The sequence below is a fragment of the Styela clava genome, chromosome 2 (genome assembly GCF_964204865.1).
Source record: "Styela clava chromosome 2, kaStyClav1.hap1.2, whole genome shotgun sequence".
Classification (NCBI taxonomy): domain Eukaryota; kingdom Metazoa; phylum Chordata; class Ascidiacea; order Stolidobranchia; family Styelidae; genus Styela; species Styela clava.
The window spans coordinates 23,634,226-23,661,593 of record NC_135251.1 but is presented as its reverse complement, the minus strand read 5'-3'; the positions used below and the strand labels follow the sequence as shown (position 1 = coordinate 23,661,593).

Here is a 27,368-nt window from a genome sequence, read left to right as displayed (position 1 = left end):
TTAGATTCGTTATTACAGTAGTTAGTTATGAGTAGTCGAACGTTTCAAAATGAGTTAGTTGCGGCATTTGCTCAGACATGTGCTAGAGCTGGGGAAAAGTTGGATGTTGTAAGTTTACCAAACATTTCTTAATAATTCACTTAGTAACATAGATTTTACAGGACTGTTTCAGGATTTCGGCCTTTGCACAATTACAAGGTGCTAATTTATTAAATTAAAGATGAACATATCACAGCATTGTGCATAGATATTTAATAAAATTTGTTTTAAACCCCTAGGAAACTACCGGTATCTATAATAACTGTAACACTTGAAAATATAGAGTTGATAGCCTATGGGATAATGCACCATTTTTCTTTTGACCAAGTGTTATGTGCAATTTGTATTAATAACTTGTAACAATTGATATTATTCAAAAATGAGACTTTCAATCATCAATCTGTGTAGAACAGATCTGTTGCTACATTGTCTTTAATTAAATCAAACAAAGTAACTTCTTGAAGCGATAATTTTTTTTGAAACAATCATTTTATTTAATCAATATTGAAATTGAGTTATTGATTTATCGAGAAATTGTTGTGATGGGTGTCACCTTCATGGGATTTGTTACCTAGAACTTTTGTTATTGATATTATTGCTTAAATAATGTGTGTATGGTTTGGAATCTAGGGAAAATATATAATTGTGTGAAAACTTCAATAGTTATTTTCAAATTATAAGTTTTTAATGTATAAATGTTTTAAAACTTTTCTATTGGTACTCTTTCCAATTTTAGTTGAAGGTCCGATACCCTTTTTTGTACAAACTTCCAACGCTTTTATCAGTAGTTCTTCTTCTTAAGGCTCGGGACGTTACTTTTGACAAACTTGCTACCCCTCCATCAATACTTCTTACACTTTTAGTTGCGGCTCAGGACCTTGCTTTGAGCAAACTTGTTTATTAAACTGAGTGTATTATGCAATATTCGATGTGCCATATTGACACTGCACTCTGCAATATAAAATGATTTTGGCTCTCAAGCTACATCAATATTCATATCGAGCTAATCAAAATTTTTCTTTTTGTCCAGTGGATCACGTTACTGCCTGAAGAATATCGAAACGATGTGTATGGAGTATCATGGACAATTATTATATCAACATTTTTTTGCGGACTGATTTTAATATGGCTTCTTATATGTCGGTCACAATCTGTCAAAAGGAAACATCGAGATCAAAGTACTGCTGCTACAATACAAGAGTTAAAGACGCAACTAGAAAATTTATCGCAAGAGAAAGTTCAAGCTGAAAATGAGCTCAGAACAAAGCAAAATGAGGTGTTTTTTTATTTTCATTTGTTTACGATGATTTGTATCATACTTTGGTTTAAGATTATTTACCGTAATTCTCTTGATTATTTTCTAAACAAGAAAGAAATGCTCATATATATGGACGCGAAAGTCAGCAATAAGCACCACAATGCCAGCATTATTCAAGAGCTAATGTTTTAAGAATGGTGTCGAATGTAATAAAGATTTGTACAGAATACCATATAAAGATGCGAATTAGAAAAAAAAGCACCACTTCATAACCAATAATATTAAACCAATAATATTATAATTGTAGGTTGAGATTCAAAAAGGACAAGTGGAAACTGTAACAGAAGAAAAGAATGCTACATTGGCGATGAAAACAGGGTTGGAAGTATGTTAATCTAATTTTGTCTGTAACTACTTGATAAAAATTTAATGAAGAGCGAATATAACGAGTAGAAATTCAATGTATTAGTGTTTGTTTAACATGATGCTGAATTACGCTTGTCACTCTGAAAAAGACCCTTCACGACTACAAGCAAGCATCAATTGATAACTATAGATATGTTAGAAGTTGTTTTTGGAAGGACCTGAATCATTCCCGTTTCGTTTGGCAACCCAATTTAATATACCCTGGTGGACTGGGGATTTGGTCCGAGAATGTGTAACTTGATGGGTTGTTAATTGTGTCTTATGCTTTAACCACATGTGTTAATATGGTATTATCAATACTCATCAATACATATCAAAATTCAAGTCAACGCTATTCTATTTAAAAATCTGTATTATTTTAACAGAATTCATTGAGAGAACTTAATAAAGAAACTGAAACTTTGAAACGAGAAATGCAAATATTGAATCAGAATCTACAGGATAAAGATAACGCTATGCAAGAAGTATTGACAAACGTGAGTCTTTTTTATTGTTGATTGTGTCAGGGCTTATAAGTTGGAGTTCAGTTTGTTTTTATGGATATTGGAGTCATTTCAAACTCCTCAGAGTTAGGAGCCTGAACAAGAATCTAACTTTTGCACTCATCAGAGTTTTAGTTGGAATTTCAAACTTTTGTAAGTTTTGAGGGTCTGAGCTCAGGGTAGTGTGCTATTGTTAATTTTCTAAAAAATCATTTATATTCCTTTTCCTTATTCAGTCACAACAGGTGGAAACATCTCTTTTGGCACAAAAAGAAGCAATAACAAAATATGAAGGAGAAATCAAACAACTTCGCGGAGCAATAACAAAACATGAAAATAATCAAAAAACAGCAGAAGCTTCAAATGAAAAATTAAAGGTTTATATTATGATTTTCTAGATCTTTATTTCAATTTCATTGATAATATGGAAATCTGCATAAATTTTTGGGGTTAAAACACTTTTTCCCTTCATAGTGTGAAATTCAAATTTGATTCAATAAATATCGACAAAAGCTATTTACTTCGAAAATACACCTAACAGCATAGCTCAGTCTTTCTCTGCCTATTGGATATAAAGTGGACCTATGGATTACTCAGACAATTTTTTTGTATCGTTTATTACTGTTGTGAAAACATATCTTTTATTTGCTAATGGACCAAACATTTGTAGTTTTTCATAGCTTATCAATGGGAGAAGTCCCTAAAATGATATGTCTGTATATTTCACTCCAAATTTTGCATTTTATAAATTATTGACATACCTTCGTATTATATTCGGCATGATTCTTTTAAAATTTGCCTGTAATTTTGCTGACATTGCTGTGTGGTCGTATGATTCACTTTGTGTTGCTCTCGTTATGTATGCCATATTGTTTATTTGGTTTAATGGAAGTTACTCTGTTTCAGGAACGAATTAAAACATTAGAGAAAGCTAAAAGTGAAACAAAGAAAGAAGGAAAAACGTTGAAAGATCAAATAGAAAAATTAAACAATAGAATTGGTGAATTACAAGAAAGACTTGACAATGAAATTGAAGATAGCGAAAATAAAAAACAAGAAATTGATGTTTTAAAAGATTGTATTCTTCAATTTAAGGTTTGTTTTTACTTATTATATTTTTGGCTAAGTCTAGGAATACTGTCATTTCAAGTTTATTTTTTCAACCAATTTTGAAAATTGTTTGCTACCTTTGTATATTTTCAATTTGAATAAGTTATTTCCGGTTCGCTTCTGTGTATATTGTATATATTAAGGACAAGATGGCCTATCGGTTAAAGCAGGGGCGTGTTGGAGGCAAGTTATTGGGACCAGGGGTCAAAAATTTTGCCCACCTAGACTGGCGGGTCATGTGAGTGTGACGTAAAAAATGACATTTTATCAACAATATTTACAGTGTTACAAAAGCAAAAGGGGAAAACAATAAGCTTCGTGCCAATACTAAATTTAATTGCAATCTCAAAAAATTCCTTGAGCTATTTTTAGCCCAAACATCAAAATTTGGTTTTAGCTGGGTTGTGGCCACATCAGGCGGGCCAGATTAAAGTAACCGATGGGCTGGATTTGGCCCACGGGCCGTAGGTTGCACATGTCAGGATAAAGTGTTGAACTTATCTGTGTTGGCATCGCGGATTGCATGTCTTTGGTTGAAATCCCATGCCCCCATCCAATAGACTGGATATGCAATGACCAACTGTAAAGATTCGAGTTCCCTTTAAAAATAGCACATTGTTAGCTATTGGTGGTTGCTTATACAGGGCCTTGTTCAGAGCAAAAGCTATGAATAAACATCGAGGAACAAAGGGGAGAATAAATTGCTGTCACATTTCGTAAAATATATTTTTTACATTTGCAGGGTGTTCAGGAATACTTAAATGATGAAGGTGAAGATGGGGAAACAGAGGAAGCTATTATCAAACAAGTAAAGGAAATTGATTTAGTATATTAGTGTTAATGTTGATGTTAAAATGTCAATAATATATAACATGAATGTGTGAATAAACAGATTTTACTTTTATTAGGAAGCATAATACTCTGTGTAGTACTTTAAATTTGAAGGCTCATTCAGTCACTTGTTGGATTATACATTTTATATTTGGAGGATTTTTTTTGTTTTGCAGAAAGAGAAAATGAAATCAATGTTAGATGTTGCAAATGTAAAAAGTGTTTTGAGACAAACCGAAACTGAAAAATTACATGTTACTTATGAACTAGAAGCAGAACGTAAATCAAGGCAGGATACTGAAGGTATCAGTTTTTAAATTATTAGTGCTTCCATGACCCTTGACCCCAGGAAAATTTTTTTATACTTTGACATTGTAAAATGTGTTAGTGTTTTCCTTATAACCATCGTTTTGATTCAAAATATTTACCACTCGTCATTTAAAATGACTCATGCTGAATTTAGCCTAGTCTATCACAGCTTTTTCGAGACTAATTTTCTATTATTGCAACTAAACTAAAAATATTAGGAAGACAAAATGCCAAGTTGATTCATATCTAATTTTGAAACCCAACTAAAAACTGACAAATAGCTCGCGAAGCGACGCAAACAGGATATTGTGTTCCACCTTGCCAGAAAAAATGCTAACACTGGTGATAAAATTTCACGTATTATGTCTTCGCTGACATCTTCTTGATTAGTCGAAGTTGTGTAAACAAGGAATGCAAGGTGCTTTGAGAAACATTCGTCATGCATAAATTCGATCTTAAGCCATCCAAACATACTTAAATCGAAAATTTAAGTATGCATAATTTTAATAGAAAATTTCCATTCAAAATATTTCCTTGTCAACGTAGTGAATTTTCTTCAGGAAAAGTTAGTGAATTGGAAGCTACAATAAAGGGGAATGAAGCAATTAAGGATGAATTGGAAAGACAAAAACGAATGCTCGAATCGAAACTCACTGTAATGGAGGAATTCTATGCTAAGAGAGAAGTTGAAATTCAAAGGTATGTTTGATATTTATATTTATTCAAAAGTGCTGGGAAAAGTATATCACGCCACATTCCTTGAATACAGTTTTTGTGTTGTCATTTTTTGTACAATGTGATGAATAAAACTCCTTAATTAACATAAAATATATTTAAATGTTTGGAGTGAGATAGGTTCATATTCATTTAAATTCACTGCCACTGAATCTGATCCTTTTGACTTAGACTGCTTAGAGCAGTGGTTTCCAAACCCCGGTAATGATTTGATATGGCCCGCCAAACTAAAGTGCAATAGTTTAACACTTTATATTTATGCTATTGTGATCTAGATCCTACCAATTGTTACGTATTATCACAGTTTGGGCGAGTGTATATTTGTCACAATTCAATTATACTGGTATCTTAGTTATTTGTACTGTTACCATTATCGTCCTCTCGCGCTCCCCTCTTCTGACACGCGAATATCTTTTCGCTAATAATTTTGGTCTCAGGTCAATCAACCTTGGACACCAATGGCTTGAGGTCTCGTGCCAATCAATATTTTCCAATGCATTTTCCAGTAAAATTAGGTTTTTCCTAAGTTACACATATGTACATAGTCACTTTATTCAAGCCCTTATAAATTTCAGCAAACTGGGTTTGGAGCAATCAAAACGTGAGAGTAACGCATCCATGTTAGAAGACCAACAGCAGCAAAGATTAGAAATATTGCAACAACTTGATGCATACAAGAAAATGAGCGAAGATGCAAAGAAAAAATATGAAGACTCTGACAGACAACATAAGCAAGAAATACTCAGCTTTGAAAAGAAATCTCATGATAATTGGGTACAGTATTTTTCTGTATATACTGGAATGCTAGTTTGGATTACTGCCTTGCCGACTATCTCTCTTAAACAAATATCCCAAATTGATCCGATACATATATCAATAGAACAAAGTGACCTGACAGACATTAAAAGATAACCACCAGAATGAGTACTGCTAAACGCAGACAGTATAATTAACCATAGTAAGAAGCAATCTACCAATTATCATGGTATAGGTGTGACATGTGTATACCTACAAACCAAAAGTAAATAATACCAAAGTGAATCAGTTAAAATTTCCAAAACGAATCAAATTTATTCAAACTCGTTGTTATTGGATATAGTAAATCAAATGATCTATATATATTTCAGTATTTTATCAATGTTTGAATTTTGTATGTTTGTTTTTAGTTGGCTTGTCGTGATGCTGAGAGAAAAACTGAAGAAGCAAACAAGCAAATAAGTCATTTACAATTAGAGTAAGTTTCATAAATATAGGTACATATTTTTACTCAAGTTGAGGGTTCCAAGAAACTCAAATTTTCTTTATCACATTTTCAAGTATGGACTATATCACCCTAATTATTAAGAAACTCAAACATATCCATCCATGTTTGACAAGATTATTGAGCTATTTATTACAATTTTCACTCTGTGTTAGTGCTACTAAGTTCTTTCATTCAATGGTATACTATAGTTGCGTTTTGGGACCCTGGCAAACTATACGTCTTTCCCCTTTTTCAGCGTTGACAACTCTTTAGTCAAGAGCTCTTATCATACTTCAATTAATGTTTGGATTTGTTTGAAGTGCTCAAATTTACATGTATATTCCCTACGTTGATGGATTTATATGCATCTGAATATTTATTGATGTTATAGAATCCATCTAATGTTTTTTTTAGTTCTGCAAGTGGCTGACGTCATGACGTTTGCTGAAAATCACTTTGTTTGTTTTTCGGTAAATTATAAATATTTGGCACGTCGTGCTAAGTGTTAGGAATACTCTTGCCACCATACCTCTGATTATCCTGCGCATGTTGGGGGATAATTATGTTGGAGAGAATTGCTGGAATGTTTGGTGCTGTATGGTAGTTCACATCACTGCTGGTTTGTCATGCAGTGTTCACTATTAGCGCACTTTTTTGCGAAAATCGCGAAGCACTTTCGCAACTTTTTTTAGGGACTGCGAAATAGCACTTTTTTCCGATTTTGAAGAGAAATAGCACTTATTTCCCATTTTGAATGGAATAAAAATTCAAAGTTAACAAATATTTTCGAGTATTAAGTTGACAAATAAGTAACATACTAGTACTTTTGTAACTCAATTCTGCATATCATAACGATATTTCTAACCTAAATTCTAACCTATGAGATGCAGACATAGGAGATAAAGCTTTTGCATTAACCGCAAAATTATTGTTTATAATAAGATTATTATACAAGCACACCGATTCCGCTTCTCCCGCATAAACACTCTCGGCGTCTTTGAAACCAGCTGTTGAAATTCTACTCAGTGCGTTTCTTTGAACGAGAGTTGTCATGTGACTATCAATGATATCGATGAATTCAAAAAGACTATAGAAGTGTTAGTAAAGTGTTATAGTCACTTTGGATGAATTGTGACCAAAGTGCACGATTTTCAAATCAGACGAAACTTTTAGCAGCATGTCACAGGTTTGCAAAATCACCAAATTCACAAAATACCATTAAGTGCCATTTTATTAAAATCACAATGATGAAAGCACGTGGCATTTTGCGATATTTACACAAACGGGATATTTATTTCTCATTGATATGCGAGTACGGGCAAAATTCAACATTTTTTTGAATCAAATATTTTTAACCAGTACCGTCGTGGAAACATTAAAAAATTGGCAACAAAGCCTTTTTACTAATTAATTCCATTGTAATCGCTAATTGTTCTTGTCACCGATCGTTTTGGCAGCGATATCCAGGTTTTGGTAATCTACATTCACGCCCTCTCTTTTTTACAAATGTGAATTCTTGCGGGTCGGCGGACATCGAAGTTTTATATTTCGGGTTTACCCGTTCGCTCACATCGGCAACAGCTGTTGAAGACATTGAGGACTCAAATTAACATTTGCATTGGCTTTAATATTACCTATCAAGATTTGTAAATTTACCGTCCCAATTTTATGCGAATGGTAACATTATTGTCGATACCGTGATGCAGATATTTATTAAGACGATAATTAACTTTCTCATATTTTACTATGGTGATAAACTTCCCAAATCTGAAATTGTGCCAATCCTGAATGTTGATTTAAAATAGTGATTGAATAATTCGGCAATAAAGGCATTTCTGCGTGGTCATAACTAAGACGAGATGACTTAATGAACAGCACTTCTTTTACAGGATATTTTACGTATGCAACTTAATGCTAAAAAGATTGGGCTCGAGTGCTTTTTTTTTCGAGTGCCTAATAGAGGGCAGGCGCCAATTGTAACTAATTCCCTCAAGTTTCAACGTGTTTTCAACAAAACAATACCCCGGCGATAATTATAGCTAACATGTTACGGAGCCATTCACAATTTTATTTATGGAATTTGCAAATTCACCAGTTTCTTGACGATTTTGATAATGTCACGCCCTAATTATTAGTGCAAAAAATACTCCCCTTCTTCCGCGGTGGTTTGACGGTTTTTTTGTTCCATTCTTCAGAAAGTTCTGACACGGGGATATAGAATACTGAATCTGGAGGGGTGAATCCCTGTCGACTTACTGGCGATTATCCGTTTTGGGATGCGTGAAACATTCTCTATTTTAAATTAAATGACGTTTCGCGGGCTAGAGTTTTCCCCGAAAATGATGTGTACCAGACGTTAGTTAGACGATAAATAAAACATTAGATTAATACTTTTCATGATGCCCGTTTTCGAAAATACAAAGTTATATTGCAAAAAATGCGTTTTGGTACATTTGGAATGAAACATTATTTACGGATAATTCAGAGCCTATTTTACTCTTCATGACACCCGGTATCCGAAAATACAGTTGTATCGCGAAAAATGTGTTTTGTTACATTTAAAATGAAACATTTTTGCGATTAATTTAGATCATATTTTACTTTTCAGGACGCCCGTTTTTGAAAATACAAGGTTATATCGCAAATGTGTTTTGTTACATTTAAAATAAAACATTTTTGCGATTAATTTAGATCAAATTTTACCTTTCACGGCAACCCGTTTCCGAAAATACGAAGTTATATCACAAAAAAATGCGTTTTGTTACATTTATTTTGCATTCCCAATAAAATACATATTTTCCCTAATTAAAGTCGTCGATGAATCTGTTCCTGTCGTTCAAGCTCGACACACGTTTGGACGAGTGTGGGGCAGGTTTTTTGGTCGACGATAAATTAAAAAGTTGTCATATGTTATTTGTATAACGATAATAACTGAAAATTAAGATTTTGAAATAGAAGTGAATTTGTTTCACAATGGTATTTTACATTCTTGCTCACAGAAAATAAACTCGCTCACAGGCTTGGTTATAATTGATATTCGTTTAATTTATTTTACACTATTAATAAACGCGCCACACCAAGTGCGGCCATATAAATTGCAGTCGCATCGGTATGGAGTGTATGTTTTTGGCGCTCTCACATTAATAATAATTTTCAACAAAACAATACCCCGACGGTCATTAAAGCTGAATTCGTTACCGAGTAATTCACAATTTTATTTACGGAATTTGCAATTTTAAGATCTCACTTGACGATTTTGATGATGTCATGCCCTAATTATTACTGCTTAAATGCCTCAAAATACAACAAATGTAGTCATTTTCGACGATAACAGACGCAACAATTCGTAAACGAGCCGTTATAACGAAATTCGCCATTGATTTTACCTCTCTCTTGTTTACAATTTTAACATCCCGCCGGCCATGTATGGTCGAATAAAACGTTCACATATTCGAAACATGACTTGGCCAAGGATGAAAGGGATCACTAAAGAGCTAATAGAAAGTACATACGCGAGGGTATGATATTAATATCGAGAATATTTGTGAACATATCACAGGACGGAAATATTTTGCACCCGGCTGTTTGTTGGCAGAACAACGATACGCTAAAGTTAATTGATCGAATACAGGCAAGTATTTATTTATCATCTCACTTGCGAACATCGAGGTTTTGGCGGAATTGTAGGATCATGTTGTCTTTCTTAAATAATAACTTTTTCAATAAATGTTCATTTTACTTTTGTGTCTTTATTATATGTCGGGTTTTCATTTATTTTAAATTCGAAATTGTCCGAAATACTCCAACAGGTGTATAAGTACAATAATAATAATAGTACCTACCAAAGTACTTACCAGGGAAGTTTAATACACACGATGTGTTAAGGGCGTCGTGACTCCCGTTTTTTTAATTTGATTGTTTACATTCTGCTTAAAAAACATCCGTCGTTTTGCAGTTATCTAACGTAACTCTCGCGACCAAATCTTTTTGTTTTGTATGGCATCGTCTTGGCGCAATTTATTGCCGACTGAATTTTAATTGTGTTTTAGGATAAGTTATTTTCTGTTTGTTGGTTTCTAAACTTTACAAACTTGGGTAGCAACTAGCAATTACTATTAATGTGAGGTTTGTGCATATGAACGATTGAATATCGCGACTGGATGTCCGATATCTGAGAATGCGTACTTCTCTTTCAACATTAATTTTCAGGATATCAGCGTTCATGTGGTCGAATAAAAATTATTTATCAAATAGATTGGTATTTCGAGACATTCTCAAAATTATTTGGGATCCACTATCATATCATTCGTTTATTTTTTATATTCATGTTTTTTTCAAGAATCACCCTCGTTATATTTCGTGTACCTTAGCAAAAGAAAACTCGTTGGTGTCATCGTTCCTATTAGTGTAATTGAAATATATGGGAACCTCGCAAGTGGCGTTGTGATGCGAATATTTGATACTAGGTCAGCAGCATTACAAGGAGCGCTATTTATGAATGCTGAAAGTACATGGCATTACTAAACATTTGGCCAATATATGATGTTTTCTGTCCGATTTAAACTAACTCGCACGCAAACCAAGGCATGTCGACATTTAAAAATTACTTGTCTTTGGGTAAGCTCTGAAATAGTATAATATAAATGTAAATGAGAAATTAGGTCACGCTAGCTCACGAAACGGGAGGATTTTCAAAGTGATCTTGTGTAATATTTCATAGAAAAAAGTTTGAAAGGAAAGTAGGTCAACCTATCTCCTAAAACAGGGAGTATCCTGCGTAATATTTCGGAGGTACCATAGGTTAACCTATCTTTTAAAACAGCGGGTGGCGACTTTCAAATTGGTTTAGAATCACAAATTAATGATTATCAGATTAGGTTTAGGAATAAATCGAAAAGTTGAATTTCCAGCGCACGTGCGCACCTAGCCCTAATTAGTTGATTGTCATTTATATTTGGGGGGGGGGGGATTATTTTGTACATATGATCCACCCTGTAACTAATATGGTTTCAAGCCTGCATGTATCAATCGTTGTCAGTTAGATCGAAGGAGTAACAAATGTGAAAGCCTTTGCTGTTCACGCGAGTAGGCAACTGACACCTTGATACATTGCATGGAAGTTTTGTCCGCTGCAGGTGTTAGCAGATGTCCTTTCGTAGCCGGTGATTTGGCTTGTTTTAATTAAACATGAATGCGCTTAAAGGTAACTCAATTAACTCTTTAATTCATAATATTCACCGGAGGAGCGCTTTTTCGAGTATCTATGCCGTTTTAAATGGGTTATATGAAAGGCTAGGGCACCTAACTTGTTAAAATCGGCAAAAGCACTTTCGCACTTTTTTTTTCGACTGCGAAGCACTTTCGCACTCATAATTCGCTTAGAGTTAACACTGTTGTCATGGCTTCTTCCATCATCAAGTTCATGTATCTGAAGCAAATAATTGGTCAACTATTTCTATTCACTGGTAACCGGGCAACATGAGATGATTCGTGTTACCGACTTTCCTCTCCCCTTGAATAAATATAAAAATTCTATCCTTTTCTCACAATCCGTCGAATAAAATGCATGTTTTATTCATTAAATTGTGCTTTTTTTCAAGATTTTTCCTTTTTTTCCGATAAATAGACTGACAGATATGCGACGTCGTTTACATGACTCCCATGACAGAGATCCAATCATAAGACCCAGACCTGAACGATATGGCCCACCTGGTGCCCCGCCTTTATTCGGTCCACCAAGACGAGGTAAGTTGTGTTAATTTTTAGGCATAATATTTTGAATAGACTATTTCGATTGGTTTTTTGAAGTCTGAAATAGCTTGAACAACAGATGCGAATTGCACCAAATCGTATTTTTTTAAACAGACATTCTAAATTCTGCCTAAAATAAAATAAAAATGACTATATAGAATATAACTAAATAATATTCTATACACTTTAGACATCCAAGTTTTTATATCAATTTTTTTAGCTTTAAATTTGACTTGGATACATAATTTCAGGTCCACCGCCACCAGGAGTTCCAGACAGTCCACTTCATTTTCGAAGTGGCCCTCCACCTGATGCTGATCGACGATCCCCTCCACCTCATCATCGGAGACCTCCGAGCCCCGGTGGAAGTATTCCAGGTGATAGGCCGCCCAGTCGACCTGACCGGCCACCCAGTCGGCCTGACCGCCCACCAAGCACACACAGTCTTCCTCCCATGGATCGTAGATCAATGCCAGGCCCACCACCTGGTCCTGGACAACCTTATTCCAACACACCCCCTGGCAGAGAATTCAGACCGTATAGAGATGCTATGCCTCCAAGAGGACCCCCGAGAGATCGTGCTTACCCCCCACCACCAGGTAATTTATTCATTGTTTTATTGGGGTAGATTTGACGTCTGGGGGACAGAAGCTGAAGCATGAGCCTGGGGCCGAGCTTTCCATAATAGAGGATAGATGGAGTTCTGAAGATCTTGATCCAAATTCCTTGATAAATTTTTCACTTTATAATTTTCTAATACTCCAGCTTATAAAAAATGGTTGACAGAGCCCTAGTTTTATCATACTGCAGCTTCTGATCTGGAGCCAGAGCTTTTAGGATTTTTAACCAGTTCCCCAGCATTCGTCTATTTTGTTGCAAAGGTTGGACCTTTTTGAGAAGCTAGCTGCAATATTCATCTTGATATTTCTGTTATTTTTTTCTCTCTTTGTAATATTAAAAATTTTGATTAGGTTTTGATTTTTCGAAATAAGTTTGTCTGTAGTTTCTGATTGTGCTTTTTGATGTTTAGGGGCGAGAATGGGAAGTGGACCAGCAAATTCATCTCCTTATATGGAAAGGCCACCTGTAAGTTTTTATAACCATTATTTTCCTACATTGTTTCTTGGCAAAACCTGTTTTGAAATCAAATTTGTTATTTTACTATGAAAACTTGCATCAACTCCATTTCGAGTATTTTCTAATACAATATTTTCGAATCGAATGAGCATTCAATTTGGAAAGTTAAGATAAAAATGAAATGAAGTCATTTTGGTACTCCCGTAGTATATGTACCAGGTTGGGGTTAGCCAAAACCACCCCCTCCTGGCTACGCCACTGATTATACTTCAAGTGCCCAGGCGCACATTTTCTACTGGGACTATTCTATGTTCTTACTGAAATCAAGAATTTATAATATCGTATGGGAACGAATTCAAATCGATATGAAGATCTCTCTACATGTTCCATTAATAGTTTACAGCAATATACTGACATCTGGACTATTCAGTGACCAAATTTCATACTATATTTAATAGATTCCGTCCTCACAGTCACCTGGTCCAAGATCTCAGAACTTCACACAATCAAGTCTTCATGCAACACCACCGCAATCAACTGGTGATGGGTTAAGAAACGATGGATATCAACCACCCCCTGCCGCTTCCACAGGACCCCCTCCACCAGGTTCTGGACCACATGGAGGCTCAAATCCGTTTCGAAGATCAAAACCTTAATATGTTCATTATATTACAAGAATATAAATTAAATGAAAAATTGATTGTTTCTAACCTTGGATGATTAATAAGAGTATTCAAAGTGTGCCATCTGCGTACGCGCACTTTTGCGGATGGTGTCTTCGATCAAGAAAATTACTTGGCTGGTTTTAAAATAATCTAAAACATTGCTAATGTATCCTTATTTGCAAGCAGTTTCAATCATAGTTGCCAAGTAGTGTAATTACATGTTTTTTTATTGGGGGGTAGTTAGTGAGGTGTTTTGTTTTGTCATTTAATCCCCTTCGTCGCACATTCACCACATGCGTAGAGCTGTAGCTGTCCTCAACAAAATAGCAAGCATTATTTGTTATGTGCAATACCGTTAACTCTGCTACATTTTGGTTTTTGTCTGGAATGGCTAGACTAATGTTTTATGTATGGTTAGATAATTTGTGTTTAAAAGTTCTTTCAGATTATGTTTGTTCGAATAAAAATTCTATTTGCTGGATTTTTTTTTGTTATTCTGAAAAAGATGGTGTTGTGCAACAGGGTGGTGGGTGTATAAGCTAAACTAAAAGGTCTTTGCTATGCCTACTAATGTTACCAGAATGCAGCCTCACTGCAACTACTTTTACTAGAGTCCCAAAAGATCTCACTTGACCTTGCTTTGTGATTTCAAAGTCTCTAGACTAGGACTGGGAATTTCAGGGAGAAAACTTTAACCGTTAACCGCAGCGTGACGTAATAAGTTACAATTTTAGATTGTTACGTCACGGTGGTTACAAACCAATTTCGAATGATATTATTCCGGTATCGCTCAAAATCATTCACGAATGAGATAGTTTCGTGATCGTTCTGCTGCAAGAGATATGCAGCGTGCTTCGGACATATGGTAGTATTTTGGTGAAACCCTATTCCGTTATTAAATGTCATTTATGTGACAAATTTTAAGTGTTCAATCTGCAAAATCTACTTTGAGATATCATAAAGAAAAACAGCATCAACTGCGCACTTGTTGGATGACATTGAATAGATGCTTTTGCAATAAAATCGTGAACAATATATTCTGACTAAAATCTGATTCCGAATTTATCATGGTGAAATTTCCATAGTCAGTGATATTGGTACTTCAATAATTTTCTACATTTTTTGGTGTTCACCAATACAATCAGTGTTATTCTCATAAACTAAACGCCACGGGAGATAAATTTGCAATAAATTAATCATTTTTGAAGAAATTATACATTCTAAAGATTTGCACTTGAGATGTCAGTAAACGGTTAAAATAAATCCTAACCGTTAACCATCTAAAATCGGTTAACCATTCCCAGCCCTACCCTAGACCCATTTCAATGATTCTGAAAAATCTACCAAGCTTGACCATCACTCCTTTAATAGACAGAGGCATAGGCTATAATAATAAATATAATCACAAGTTGACCAACCCCCGGAGTGTAGATAGCTGGATAGTGTAGCAGTCGCATTGAATTCACATGCATTATTTGCATTGTGATAAATGCGTAATAGAGTAGATGTAATGCCTGTGGTACTCTTGAGGAAATGCACCTCAGTGTCGAAGATTTAGCCTACTGTGTTACACTCTCAATATAAAAGCTATAGAAAATGCAATATACATGCTAGTATTATGATCTATAATTCCGTTGTTTCAAAGCCGGACTACTAGCACTGTTAAAACAATAATAATGAGCCTTATTGAGATTCTGTAAAGACTACTACATTCGGCACCCATGTTGTCGTCGTCCCGCACTTGTATGAATATCACTTCATATGAATACCCTCTCCTTATGCTAAGCAGGGTATCTAAACTAACACAGCATGATCCACTATTCGTTCGCCCCACAGTATATATCTACTCTATCTTAGAACTGTAGGACAAGTGTGCTAAAAAAGAGTGGGACATGGCACCTTTGAAGCACTGGTATTGTATACTAAACATAATTCATCACTCTGCAGAATTGACAGATTAAACTTTATTTAAAATTGTTATCTAAAGCAGATTCATAATATAAAATATGTACCACAATCGGAAACAGCACCAGAAGAAATATATGAATAAAATCTACAATGTTTGTAGAATATAAAAATTGCATCTGGATGCTTGTAGAAAAGTAGGTAAACAAATTAAGAATGTTTTATTTAGAAATGACAAGTGTCAAAGTGCTATCATAATTTGACAAAAACTTTAAAAAAAATTCTCATTGGAAATCAATTGTCAACTAATTTGCATCATGACTAAGGTGAAATTTCAGGTTATTATTTTTGAGTAGAACATTGATCATTAGAGTAACAAACTCGACTGAATGTAAAGCTCTGTTGTGAATGACCTGTTTGTGACCAAAAAATAACAACCAAATGACATACCAATTGAAGAAATAGATGTACTATTGACTGTTGACAACAAAATAAAATGAATCATTTTTATACCGGCAATAGAACATTTGCAATTCGTTATAAGTCTTTAAAATACCACATTAAATGCAGCAAGTCGCCTATCGTCGAAAATACATCAAAAACGAAACGCTACCAGTTGTGTTTCAACACGATTGCATAAAATTTTGACCAAAATTCCAGAAGATATCATCTTGACTAGCTACGGGTGAGTCTTTTTTCTTCTATTGATCACAGCGTTTAGCCAGTGTGAAGAGTTAAATTGAGATGAAGATAGAGGGGTTTTGATGTAAGAAGCGCAAGTTTTTTTCTTCTATAATCTACCGGCTTCTTGTATCTGAAAATCAAAATATTTCTGAGTAAATCCCATTGTTTGTTCAGTTCAAGTGGTAGAGAAGGAAACCATTACAAGCATGGGTGATGATGGTTAGAATAGTGCCAGTGCTCTTGTTTCTATAGAGCAGATGGTAAATAAATGAAATGTTGGGATTTTCCATAAATTGGCCTTAGACAGTTATTTTAATGGTTAGGCCGCTATTTAACCTATGATTAATTTGTGGAGAAAATTAGGGGAATATTGGGCGCACCAGAAGTATGTGTACAAATATGGAGTTAACTAATTTTGTTCGCCTAATTTACATCAAGTTCTATGAAGGGACTGAAGCCTATCGGCAGGGGGTATATTTAGACAGTCCCGACTCGTAATAGAACTAAAATAAGAAAAATCTGAATAAAAATTATGGCCTAATCCTACCCTTGTACACATACTACGGGAGTATCGAATATTGTCATAATTATACAGAATATCATTTCTATAAGCTAAGAGAAAAATTAGTTGAAATATCAACCCCAAATATTACTTTTGTAAATAAATTTGCATTACATTTCAGAAAAAATCGTCACTTACAATTCAATGACACAAGGACCAGGTTTCAATTCATCTTGTTCCATGAAAGCAAAACACTTCAAACTTGTCATCCGCTTGTTTGGCTTGTAATGCTTCATTTCAAAAAAGATTGCAGAATCTGAGAAGGATTTGTCAAAGTGTCTTAGTGTCAGACTTTAACTATGTTGGCATCAAAGATTAAAGATCTTGAGTTGAACCGCCATGCTCATCAAAGATTTGATTTGTACGATAGGCAATGCAAAACCGGAAATTTTGATGAAAACATTTATTGGCCAGGATAGAAAATCTCATTTGTAAATTGTTATAAAAAACCAGACATAATTACTAATACTACTTCATCATTTGACAATTACCTACAAATTCTAGTCATTTCATATTAGAAACAAAAATATGGGTTTTGATATACTGAACATAAATAAATATAACATCAGTATCAATATGACCATTTTAGCAAATTGAATATTTGATAAATAATTTTGATATTCTACTTTATAATTAGCCAAAGCGAGAAAAAAAAATCATTCACAATGACTAGACAGAATTTAATATTCATTCAACAATTCACTTGAATTACACAAATATTTGAACTCTTTTAAAAGCTTGTAAATGTATTTTGAGAATACTATTTTCTGGTGTTAATCTAGAGATAATATACCTACTTCTAGACATTTTTTCAATGCAAATTTGTATTTCAACATCAATGCCAAAATATAGGAATGTATCGTCTCTTTTTGCAGCTGTGGGTGTCTTTTGTGATTGACATAAATCAACACCTGCAATATCTGTTAAGACAAGAGAAAAAAGGGATAATACACAGATTAAGTGTAATGAAATTATTGTGGTATGGCCTTATAAGTGTTTTCATCTGTATCTGTGATATATCAATCGCTACACTTACAATTCTTACACCAAATGGAAAAAAATTTAAGGAGGATGTCTGCAATTGGTGAGAATAGTATTGTTTGTGACAGATAAAGCGATATTTCAGAAATAAAATAAAAGGTTTCCATATCCAGAACAAACATTTTGAAATCATTCAACAGTTTTCAATAATTGTCAAATTCTAATATAGTATCAATAATTCTTCAATATGGATCGGTTTTCACCAGTTTTTCGGTGCGTAAAAAATATCTTCTCTCAGTAATTGATGAACCAACTAATTTCAAAATTGAAATTGAACAGTGACTGAAGATTGAAGTAGAGGTCTAAAAACTTTTATTTTCTTTCCGCATACTCAAATAATATGTGAGATAATCATCTGTAAGAGGATTACTGGACTAATTGCTGACTTGAAGATCTACATGTAACCACTTGCATCGTGGCCCCCTTCCGGGGCTTTTAGCACTCATGACACCCCTGTTTATCATTCCAGTGATATTTCTAGTGTGATTTTGATTGGTAGATTCTAAATTCCATCATGTTCGAACAATCAATGCTCAACGAAGTGAAAACACTCTGTGAAATAACCTTATTAAGCAAAGAAACTAGAAAAAACGGGGAGTTTTCTTGTAAAGGGAAAAGTAAAATCAGCTTGTGGCCCTCCTCCAACTGCCCTGTGGCCCCCGGTCGAGAACCGCTGGCTCAGAGCTTCCCCCAGCAATAATGCATCTAAAATTTAGTCCTGCTTTTTACTTGCAGTAAAAAAAATTCAGGATTAGGTGAGCATGTTAATCCAATGTAGAATGAATACTTTTCCATAATTGGAGAATTCAATTGAAATTTGGAATATTTTATGATTCACTTATATATTTATAAATGGAACAGAATATTACTAGTCATCACCTTTACAAGATACGACAAAGAAGGGATCGATATGACTTGAAGCATCTTTCAAACCAATTTTTTCAATCCGAACCGTCACTAGTGTTTCATTTTGATCAGCAATTAATCTTGGAAGAAGTGAATTGACTGGAAAACAAATTTGAGCAAATTCAATGGAGATGTAAGAAAGTTATTCCAGACATTTTTGCATATTGAAATTGCATACATTGTAATGTTCAAAAGTAGACTTTAAACTTCAGTATAGAAGACCAATAACCATGGATCAATGTTAACATAGTGTCTTCAAACTTTATAACATTTAGAATTTCATGAAATAGGGGGCTATAATATATTGAATACCTTATATTTAAAAATATTATGAAAAATGAATGCTGTTCGAGCTGGTAGCACTTCTAGTCATAGATTGGAGCAATAAGTATTTCAACAAAAAATTGGAGAAGTTTAAACAACAAAATTATTCGTTAGCTTTTTCTTTCAAAACCTTGTTTTCAAGTTTTGCCCTAATGATTTAAAGCCTTCACAATATTGGAATAGTCTCATGGAGTTTACTTTATGCCTAACATGATTATCACCCATAATAAAATTGAAAAGAAATTCCATTACAACTAATATCAAACATATGGTGAGCCTCATAGTGGAACAATGCAAAATTTAAAAAAAAATCCAAATGTATTTTTATATTATTACATAAACATTACAATAAAACAGTACAATACAACAAGTGAGATGATTATATCATTGTCATTTCAATAAAATGGTAAAAAGCACAAAAAATAACCAATATTCACATGAGGATGTTGCGAGTTGCGTTACTGATTCTTCTTCTGGATTTGTTGACACAGGTTCAGGTGATGGTGTGGTTACTAATCTGAACATTCATAAAAGATTTGACTTATTTCACGAGTGATTTTCACTAATATTTTAGACTTTATTTTCTATAATCCTATCAGAGTTTCATTTTTAAGAAACTCTGAGATTTCACAAAATTAGTTTTTGAGTTTGCGAAATATTACCAATACATAACATTGCACTGTTAATTCAAATTTTATATAATGTATCGGTATATAATTATTACAATATGATTCACTCACCTTAGACCTTTCATCTGACGATTTATTTCCTCTGGTATTTCTGGTTTCTTACTCTTCAGCAAATTTTTCATTACTAAAGATAAGATAAAGAGTAATAAAATCAGCATTCGTTCATTGTTCAGCTCTCATCAATGGTAGGTCACACCTACACAGGTTGTCAGCACTCTATTGATCAGGGTTTTTTCTAACAGGGCCTTCAGCTCTCTAGGATGGCATTGAGTGATTCTCTGGGGGCAAAAGCCTTTTCTTCATTTCAGCCTTCAATTTCTGAAGAGTCTCTAAAAAGGGGCCATGATCATGAAAGTTTGAGAACTTCTACACAAGATAGATGACCATTTTTCATCATTTAGAGTAACTAAAATAGTCTAAAACCATTCATCTGATAGAATCAATGCATATTGATGACAAAAACCAACTATGCCATGTGTAACCTGATAGCACTGGAACATAAAATATTTATGAGAATAGCTACATGATAATCAAAATCAACAAAGCAGGTAACAAATGACATGATTCAATGTATTACTATCACATAGGGTAATATGTAATTATCAATGGCCCATTTCATGATATAAAAATGTCATTGCCTACAGTTCAGAAGAATATTTTTCATCAACAACATATTTTGATCATAATTTATCTAGAATAATCAGGGGCAGACAATAATGACTACTACAAACCTTCTAACAATTTCTTAATTTCTGCTAAATCAATATCTGGAGGTGATTTCATCATTTGCAATGATTTTGCTCGAATTTCCAAGCATGAAGCAACTTTTCTTATTATTTTCTGTAAAACCAAACGTAATTATTACTTATGAGTTGGTGAACAAATTGTGTTTTATGAACTTCTAATAAATTAAATAAAGAAATGATAAACCAATAAAAAATGCTGTATAATACCCACTACATTGCCATATTGAATTATGATTACATATGTGTTGTGATAGGCATTCATGTCTGTGTAATTGAATCAATATTTTAAACTTCCCAAAGTCGAAAGTCGAAAACAAAATTTTTCGAAGTCAATAAATCAAACTTTGGATGGAGATAATCAGGAACTCAAAATGTACCAAGTTGACAGAGCATCCCCAATAGGCAATTACGAAATATTTGTTTTTTCGGTAAAAAAGTGAGTCATAATTTCCTTTATCCTGAAGTTGGACCTTTTTTATTGAGTGTCAGGGATTTTTTAAATGGCTCAATTCAAGAGTAAGGAGTTGTTATTACCTATAGTATTTATCAAAAAGTCATGCATGCTGCATGCTTTGTTATGTACGAGTGTAAACTTAATCAGACTGAACCTAATATATTGGTTATTTATTGAGTAACGTTTCCGCTTATAATCCAGATAATCAAACAGTATATTTACAAATACAACAGACATCTCCTGATTTTTGAGTGCCCCTGGTAGAAGTGATAGTTCAGTATATCACTTGCCATTGCAAGCATAGAATTTTCTCCTTTGGTTGATCGTTTTAACTATCGATTTTAACACAAAGTTCTAACTTTAGCAAGCCTTGTGTGTTTTTTGCTATGTGATTCTTATCAAAGATAAATATATATTTATGGGGAATAATAGCTTACAGATTTATCTTCATCAAATGTTTTTTGATCAACTGCTGTTGCAGCTTTCATCATTCGTGCCAATCTGCAAAGTAGAACAATTATCAAATAAAAATTGTATTGAAAATATGAATTGAAAATCATTTATCCAATGTTATTACTCACTAGAAAGAGTCCACAATCAGACTATGAAAACAAAACTGGACATTTTACTTCAATTTTTCCAACTCATTAACCTACCTTGAATATTCATCCGCTGCTTCCACTAGTTGTCCCCAGGAATCAAAATCTGTTGCTTGTTGAAATTTTTGATTCCAAGTGCCAACCAGTTTTTCAATTTCAGATTTTGACATTATGAAAAAAATAGGCTTATTTCAAATATCGGTAATTGAAATCCGAAATAATGGAACCCTGATATACTATACTGATTTTCAGACAAGCAGAGTCTGTTGTAAAACTGATCTATAAAATTAGTCTAAATAAGTGAAGCCAAATTTAGCCAAAGAGAAATATTTTAGATGAAAGAAATAAAATGTCATCTAAACTTGGTCATTATTCGGTACGGTATCTTGCGGGAAGATGGGAAATTACATAACACTGTTATATGCAATTCTCTCATATTTTTCACCAAAAATATTTCAAACGAGTTAATCAATCAATTTTATTTTGGTCACTCTGAAAGAAACGAAACAACAACAAACGGACAAACAAAATGCAGAGGAACTGGAGGACGGGCATAACCACATCAAACATATTTCAAACAAGTTAATCATTTTATAGGCACATATGAATCGAATTTGTATGATTAAAATATGAAGAACACATATATTTTCATAATGCTGCTAAGCCTCTCAAGGAATAATCGAGTGAACAGCCCTTTATCGCAATAATTATAACTAACAGGCGCGGCGGTGTGGCTCAACGGGCTAAGCGTTAGGAATACGCTCGCCACCGCACCTCTAACTACTCTGCGTGGGTTCGCAGGTTCGAATCCCATGCAGGGATGGTTATGTGCGAGAGGATTGCTGGACTCCTCGCCGTCGTTGGGTGGTTCACCTAACCGCTGGTCGGTTACGGCTTCCTCCACCACCAAGTCCATGCTTCCGAAAACAAACAATACAGTAAATCTAATCCCATACCCGACTTGGAATGGTAACCGGACGAGAGGCCGTGGTTCGCCATATGGATAAGCCGTCTTATCGGCTTTCCTCTCCCCCGGGATAAATATGTAAATCCTATCCTATCCTCCTATCCTAACTGGCAATTAGCATTCGGCATTACTGCATTACGAAATCGCGTCAACTACACTGCAAAAATTGAAAGGGGATTCCCCCTTTTAGCAGTCCGTGACGTCATAACGAATGGATTTCGTTATTCATTCGTAACGACTAACGACTCATCAGCATTTCACAATTTAACCATTACATGTATCACGGTAAACCAACGACTAACATACCAGAGTAAACTGATTGTCGGCGATGTTCTGACTTTTGTCAAATGAAACGTTACAAAATAAAATTTGTGAAAGTGTGACGCCAGATATATTATAACCACTCTATATGGCCGTTTTGATTCTTGCTACAATACCCTTGCATACGAATCGACAAACAACTATTTTTTTTTTCGTGGCCCATTTTTGTTGCCCAAAAACTTTTTATTGCAAGGAGAAAACAACAAGAAAATCAAGATCTGTCTGCTAAAATGGACTCTCAAACGTTCATAATTAGTATGGGAATTACCTTCCAGTAGTAGAGAACAGCATCGTCATTGATTGCTGCTACAATCAAAAGTAACTATTGTGACATAAATGAAACTAGCAATTTCTAATAGTTCTGTGGCCAACCTCTTTGGCCCAACAGTGGGCCATGGCAGTTAAGCTTAAACTGAAATTCGCCAAACATGCATAATTTAGAGTTTTATTTGACCTTTTTTAGTTACATTCCCAAATCTCATCATTCGACAGTTTGGATGAATGTCAGTGCAGCTGCGGCATTTCGTAAACGAGCCACAACAAAGTCGAAATAGAACATTTCGGAATCCGCTATCAATAAAATGATAATTTGAAGTTGCAGGTCGTAACGTTTGCATCTACAAGTATGAAATTCAGATGTCTCGCAAAGTGAGTCACACAACCACTTGATCAAATGTGTATATTATTTCTATAGCATTTGTGTGTCTGGGAGATAAATATGAAATCCTCATCTATTTCGATTTGTCATCCCATTCGTACTCCAGTTGGCGATGAATTTCGCATACTGAACTGAGCTGTTTTTGTTTTATATTCAAGATAGTTCTTATTGGACCGAGTAGTACCAAATTGAATATAATAGTTACAGAAGGATAGCAAAGGCACGAAAATCGATCGTCGCTACTAACATCCATCAGCCTAATATCAGTAACTCCCAATTTGGTTTCCGAAATGCACATTCTACAGAGCTTGCTGTAGTCAAACTAAAAGAATCAATATTGAATAATTTATCAGATAATAAAGTAACTTGTGCTATTTTCCTAGATTTGGCAAAGGCATTCGATACGGTTGACCACACTATTTTATTATACAAATTGTCCCATTATGGCATACGTGGATTGCCACTTAATCTAATTCGATCTTATTTAACGAAGCGTCAACAATTCATTGAATCGAATGGTTACAAATCTTCCCTTCAATATGTATCTTGTGGAGTCCCATAAGGTAGCACTCTTGGTTCCCTACTATTTTTAGTCTACATCAATGACCTTCCTACTACCAGTGCGTTCGATACCACACTATTCGCTGATGATACAGCTCTGCTTGACTCTGCCACAAATATTGTAGATCTCCAACATGCAATGAATTTGAAAATAAAGCAAATTGACCATTGGTTGAAACTAAATAAATTGTCGCTTAACTATTCGAAAACAAAATTCATGGTTTTTGGGTCTGGGAAAAATATAAGGTTTGAAAACTTTAAATTAGAAGTTGGCACAATTAGCTTGGAAAGAACAAGTACTATAAAATATTTGGGAATAGTTCTGGATGAAAAACTTAATTGGAAAAATCACATAGATTACCTTTCGAAAAAACTTTCTCAATCACTTGGAATGCTTTATAAATTAAGGAGATTTGTAAATCTTGAAACCCTTAAAATAGTTTATAATAGCCTGGCCTTTTCACATCTTCGATATGGTATATTATGTTGGGGTAACGCGACAAAAACTGCTTTAAGACCCCTCGCCGTTTTACAAAATAAGATGATTAGATGTATGATGTACCGAGAGTCATCTAGACAAATACGTATAAATAATGCAAAACTGTATCATCATTGTGAATTTCTTCAATTGAAAGAACTCTACATAAGTGAAGTGGGAAAATTTATGTATCGTTATGAAAATGTGCTGCTGCCAGAGTATTTTCAAAACTTTTTTGTCAAAATTTCAAATATCCATCCGTATGAGACCAGGAGTACATCAAATAAATTGTATTTCACCCCGCGATATCAATCTTCATGCATGAAGAAATCGCTCAAGCTGGAAGGTATTAATGTATGGCAAAGTATTCCACAGAGTATGAAACAGTGTTCCCCACAATTATTTGATCGCAAACTAAAACAACATTTATTAGCGGATTATAATGTGATGCAGTGACGTTCAAATCTCAGTGTATGCTATCAGATTCATAAAATGGATAGGAAATCACCATTTTATAGATGTATGTCTCTGTGAAAATTATTGAAGATACTATTATATATAGTCTGAAGTGTTCATATGTACTATATGTCTATATAGCTTTGGAAATATGGTATTTTAAATTTTTCACCCATTCATAGAAACTGCCTCATTTCCTCATTTTCACTATTTGATTTTTGTCGAACATAAAGTAAAATTAAATTTGAGGAAATTATAATTAGGCTTACGCCCTTCTTAATTTTTCACTTCTTTTCGCATTTTATTTACTATTAAAAAAAAGTATAACCTGCATAATCATGCGATGTTCTTTTTTCTTGTAATTTTCAATCTTTGATTGATACCACCCTATTTGCAAATTAAAACAGCATTTCAGCGGATCATAATATGATGCAATATCATGCAAATCTCAGTGTATGCTATCAGATTTATAAAATGGATAGGAATTCACAATCTTATATATGGATTCTTCATATGTCTTTGTGAAAATTTTTGAAGATACTATTATATATAGTCTGCAGTAATAATTATATGTACTATATAGCTTGGGAAGTATGATATTTTTAATTTTTCACCTATTCATAGAAATTGCCTCATTCTCACGATTTGATTCTTGTCTATCATAAAGTATAATTTTTGTAATTAGCCCGACGCCCTTCTTATTCTTTCTCGCATTTTTAATTACTATTGAAAACATGATCTGCGTAATCATGTGATGTTCTTGTTCCTTGTAATTTTTATTTCTATTCAAATACTTTCTCGGGGAATTGATTTCTGGGGCCTCTTAACCGGGCTTAAAACTCAAAAATTTATATTTCTTCTATTGTAATTATGATGCCTGCTTTAGAGTGTCCTGTCTTGGTAGAATCTTACCTTAGGGGTCGGTCGACCTTGTTAGTCTTGCCCGTCCCCTTCCGTATACATTTTTATGCGTATTGTTATTTGCTCATGCCTATTGTATTATGTACTTGTATCGGAAATAAATCATTATCTATCTATCTAATAATATTATCCAGATTTTATTTTGTGAACCTTTGCTCATATGTCTAGCATGGATTCTCGTTATGAGGCAACAAATTATTACAAAAAAAGATGAACTGCTCACGCACGTCGTAAACATTCTTTTTTTATTTCATAATAAAAACATTACATTTATATAGACACAATAATGCATAAATATCATTGCACTTAAACATTCTTATCACACCAAACTGAAATGCGCCCGCGGGATCTATCCTTCTCGAGGACGCGGATTGCATTGATTATTATTAGGCAGAGTTAGTATTAGGCGTTGTTGTAACATCACGCCTCAAGTTTGGTTCAAGCAATGGTCTTCTTTTCTGGGTATTACATTTTTATCATTTTATCACGATCAAGTTCTCACTCCCGCCATCGCAGTGTTTGTTTACTACGTACGACACGAACACGCTCAGCGCCCGCGGGTGAAGCGCATTGCATCATTGTTTTGATCATTGTGCAATGTCAGCTGACGTGACTGAGTTCATGTCCTGGGACCAATTACTGCCGGCCTTGCTTTTTATTGGCCAATCAAAATGGCTACCCTGGCTCACGTGAGATGGCGTATCATGAAATCACCGCCTCTTTGTTGATCAAAACAAACCCGGTCTTTGTTATGAGACAGCGTTGCGCCGGCCGGGACGTGGAAACACGGGAAACCAGTCAAGTTCGGGCAGCTGGTTAATTAATAAGAAAAAATGGATTAACGATGTAGGATTAGTACAGTATTATCAAATTTTTATATCAGTGCGGTGTTAATATGATTAGTTTTGAGTTCCTGTTTTTTTGAATTGTGTGTTACCGTATTCTGTTATTAGACCTGTAGACGTATTGCTGTATTGTATTGACAGTTTGATGAGTAACGACCGAACGAGACCGTCTAATTCTGTAATTGCTATCTCATGTCGCAACAACCAATGTGTACCGGTACGGTACGTTTACGAACGGTACGGTATATCAGTATATTTCTGTGTTTTGCTCAGCACTTTACTGCTTTAGCAGTTCAGGTGATGCCATATACCAGTACCTGGTATA

The 27,368-nt window shown here is 34.3% G+C and overlaps 2 protein-coding genes across 3 annotated transcripts in view; one reads left to right on the top strand and one right to left on the bottom strand.

Annotated features, from left to right (window-relative positions):
* The window catches only part of LOC120335233 (uncharacterized), a 33,002-nt gene extending 18,595 nt beyond the window's left edge, over positions 1–14,407 (top strand). For both annotated transcript variants that reach the window (XM_039402709.2, XM_039402708.2), the window contains 14 exons: positions 1,070–1,315; positions 1,605–1,682; positions 2,089–2,199; positions 2,442–2,582; positions 3,112–3,300; positions 4,058–4,123; positions 4,323–4,449; positions 5,016–5,154; positions 5,766–5,964; positions 6,357–6,424; positions 12,060–12,178; positions 12,436–12,783; positions 13,215–13,270; positions 13,720–14,407. In XM_039402709.2, the coding sequence (XP_039258643.2) occupies positions 1,070–1,315; positions 1,605–1,682; positions 2,089–2,199; positions 2,442–2,582; positions 3,112–3,300; positions 4,058–4,123; positions 4,323–4,449; positions 5,016–5,154; positions 5,766–5,964; positions 6,357–6,424; positions 12,060–12,178; positions 12,436–12,783; positions 13,215–13,270; positions 13,720–13,917 (2,085 nt within the window). In that variant the 3' untranslated portion in view covers positions 13,918–14,407. The remainder of the gene's footprint in view (positions 1–1,069; positions 1,316–1,604; positions 1,683–2,088; positions 2,200–2,441; positions 2,583–3,111; positions 3,301–4,057; positions 4,124–4,322; positions 4,450–5,015; positions 5,155–5,765; positions 5,965–6,356; positions 6,425–12,059; positions 12,179–12,435; positions 12,784–13,214; positions 13,271–13,719) is intronic.
* A 1,468-nt stretch (positions 14,408–15,875) lies between these two features.
* Positions 15,876–22,159, bottom strand: LOC120335698 (axin interactor, dorsalization-associated protein-like). The gene is made up of 9 exons (XM_039403278.2): positions 21,894–22,159; positions 21,675–21,738; positions 20,769–20,877; positions 20,089–20,161; positions 19,786–19,865; positions 18,998–19,123; positions 17,875–17,997; positions 17,216–17,333; positions 15,876–16,645 (listed from the first exon to the last, which is right to left on the bottom strand). Exons 1-9 carry the CDS (start codon positions 22,004–22,006, stop codon positions 16,549–16,551), a joined length of 903 nt encoding a protein of 300 aa, XP_039259212.2. The 5' UTR covers positions 22,007–22,159; the 3' UTR covers positions 15,876–16,548.
* Between the last annotated feature and the right edge of the window lie 5,209 nt (positions 22,160–27,368).

Excerpts from the sequence above, each read along its gene's own strand:
- LOC120335698 (XM_039403278.2), bottom strand. The coding sequence starts at position 22,006 with ATGTCAAAATCTGAAATTGAAAAACTGGTTGGCACTTGGAATCAAAAA. Across the intron at positions 21,739-21,893 it reads GCAGCGGATGAATATTCAAG|ATTGGCACGAATGATGAAAG; the intron begins GTAGGTTAATGA and ends TCTACTTTGCAG. Across the intron at positions 19,866-20,088 it reads CGTCAGATGAAAGGTCTAAG|ATTAGTAACCACACCATCAC; the intron begins GTGAGTGAATCA and ends ATGAATGTTCAG.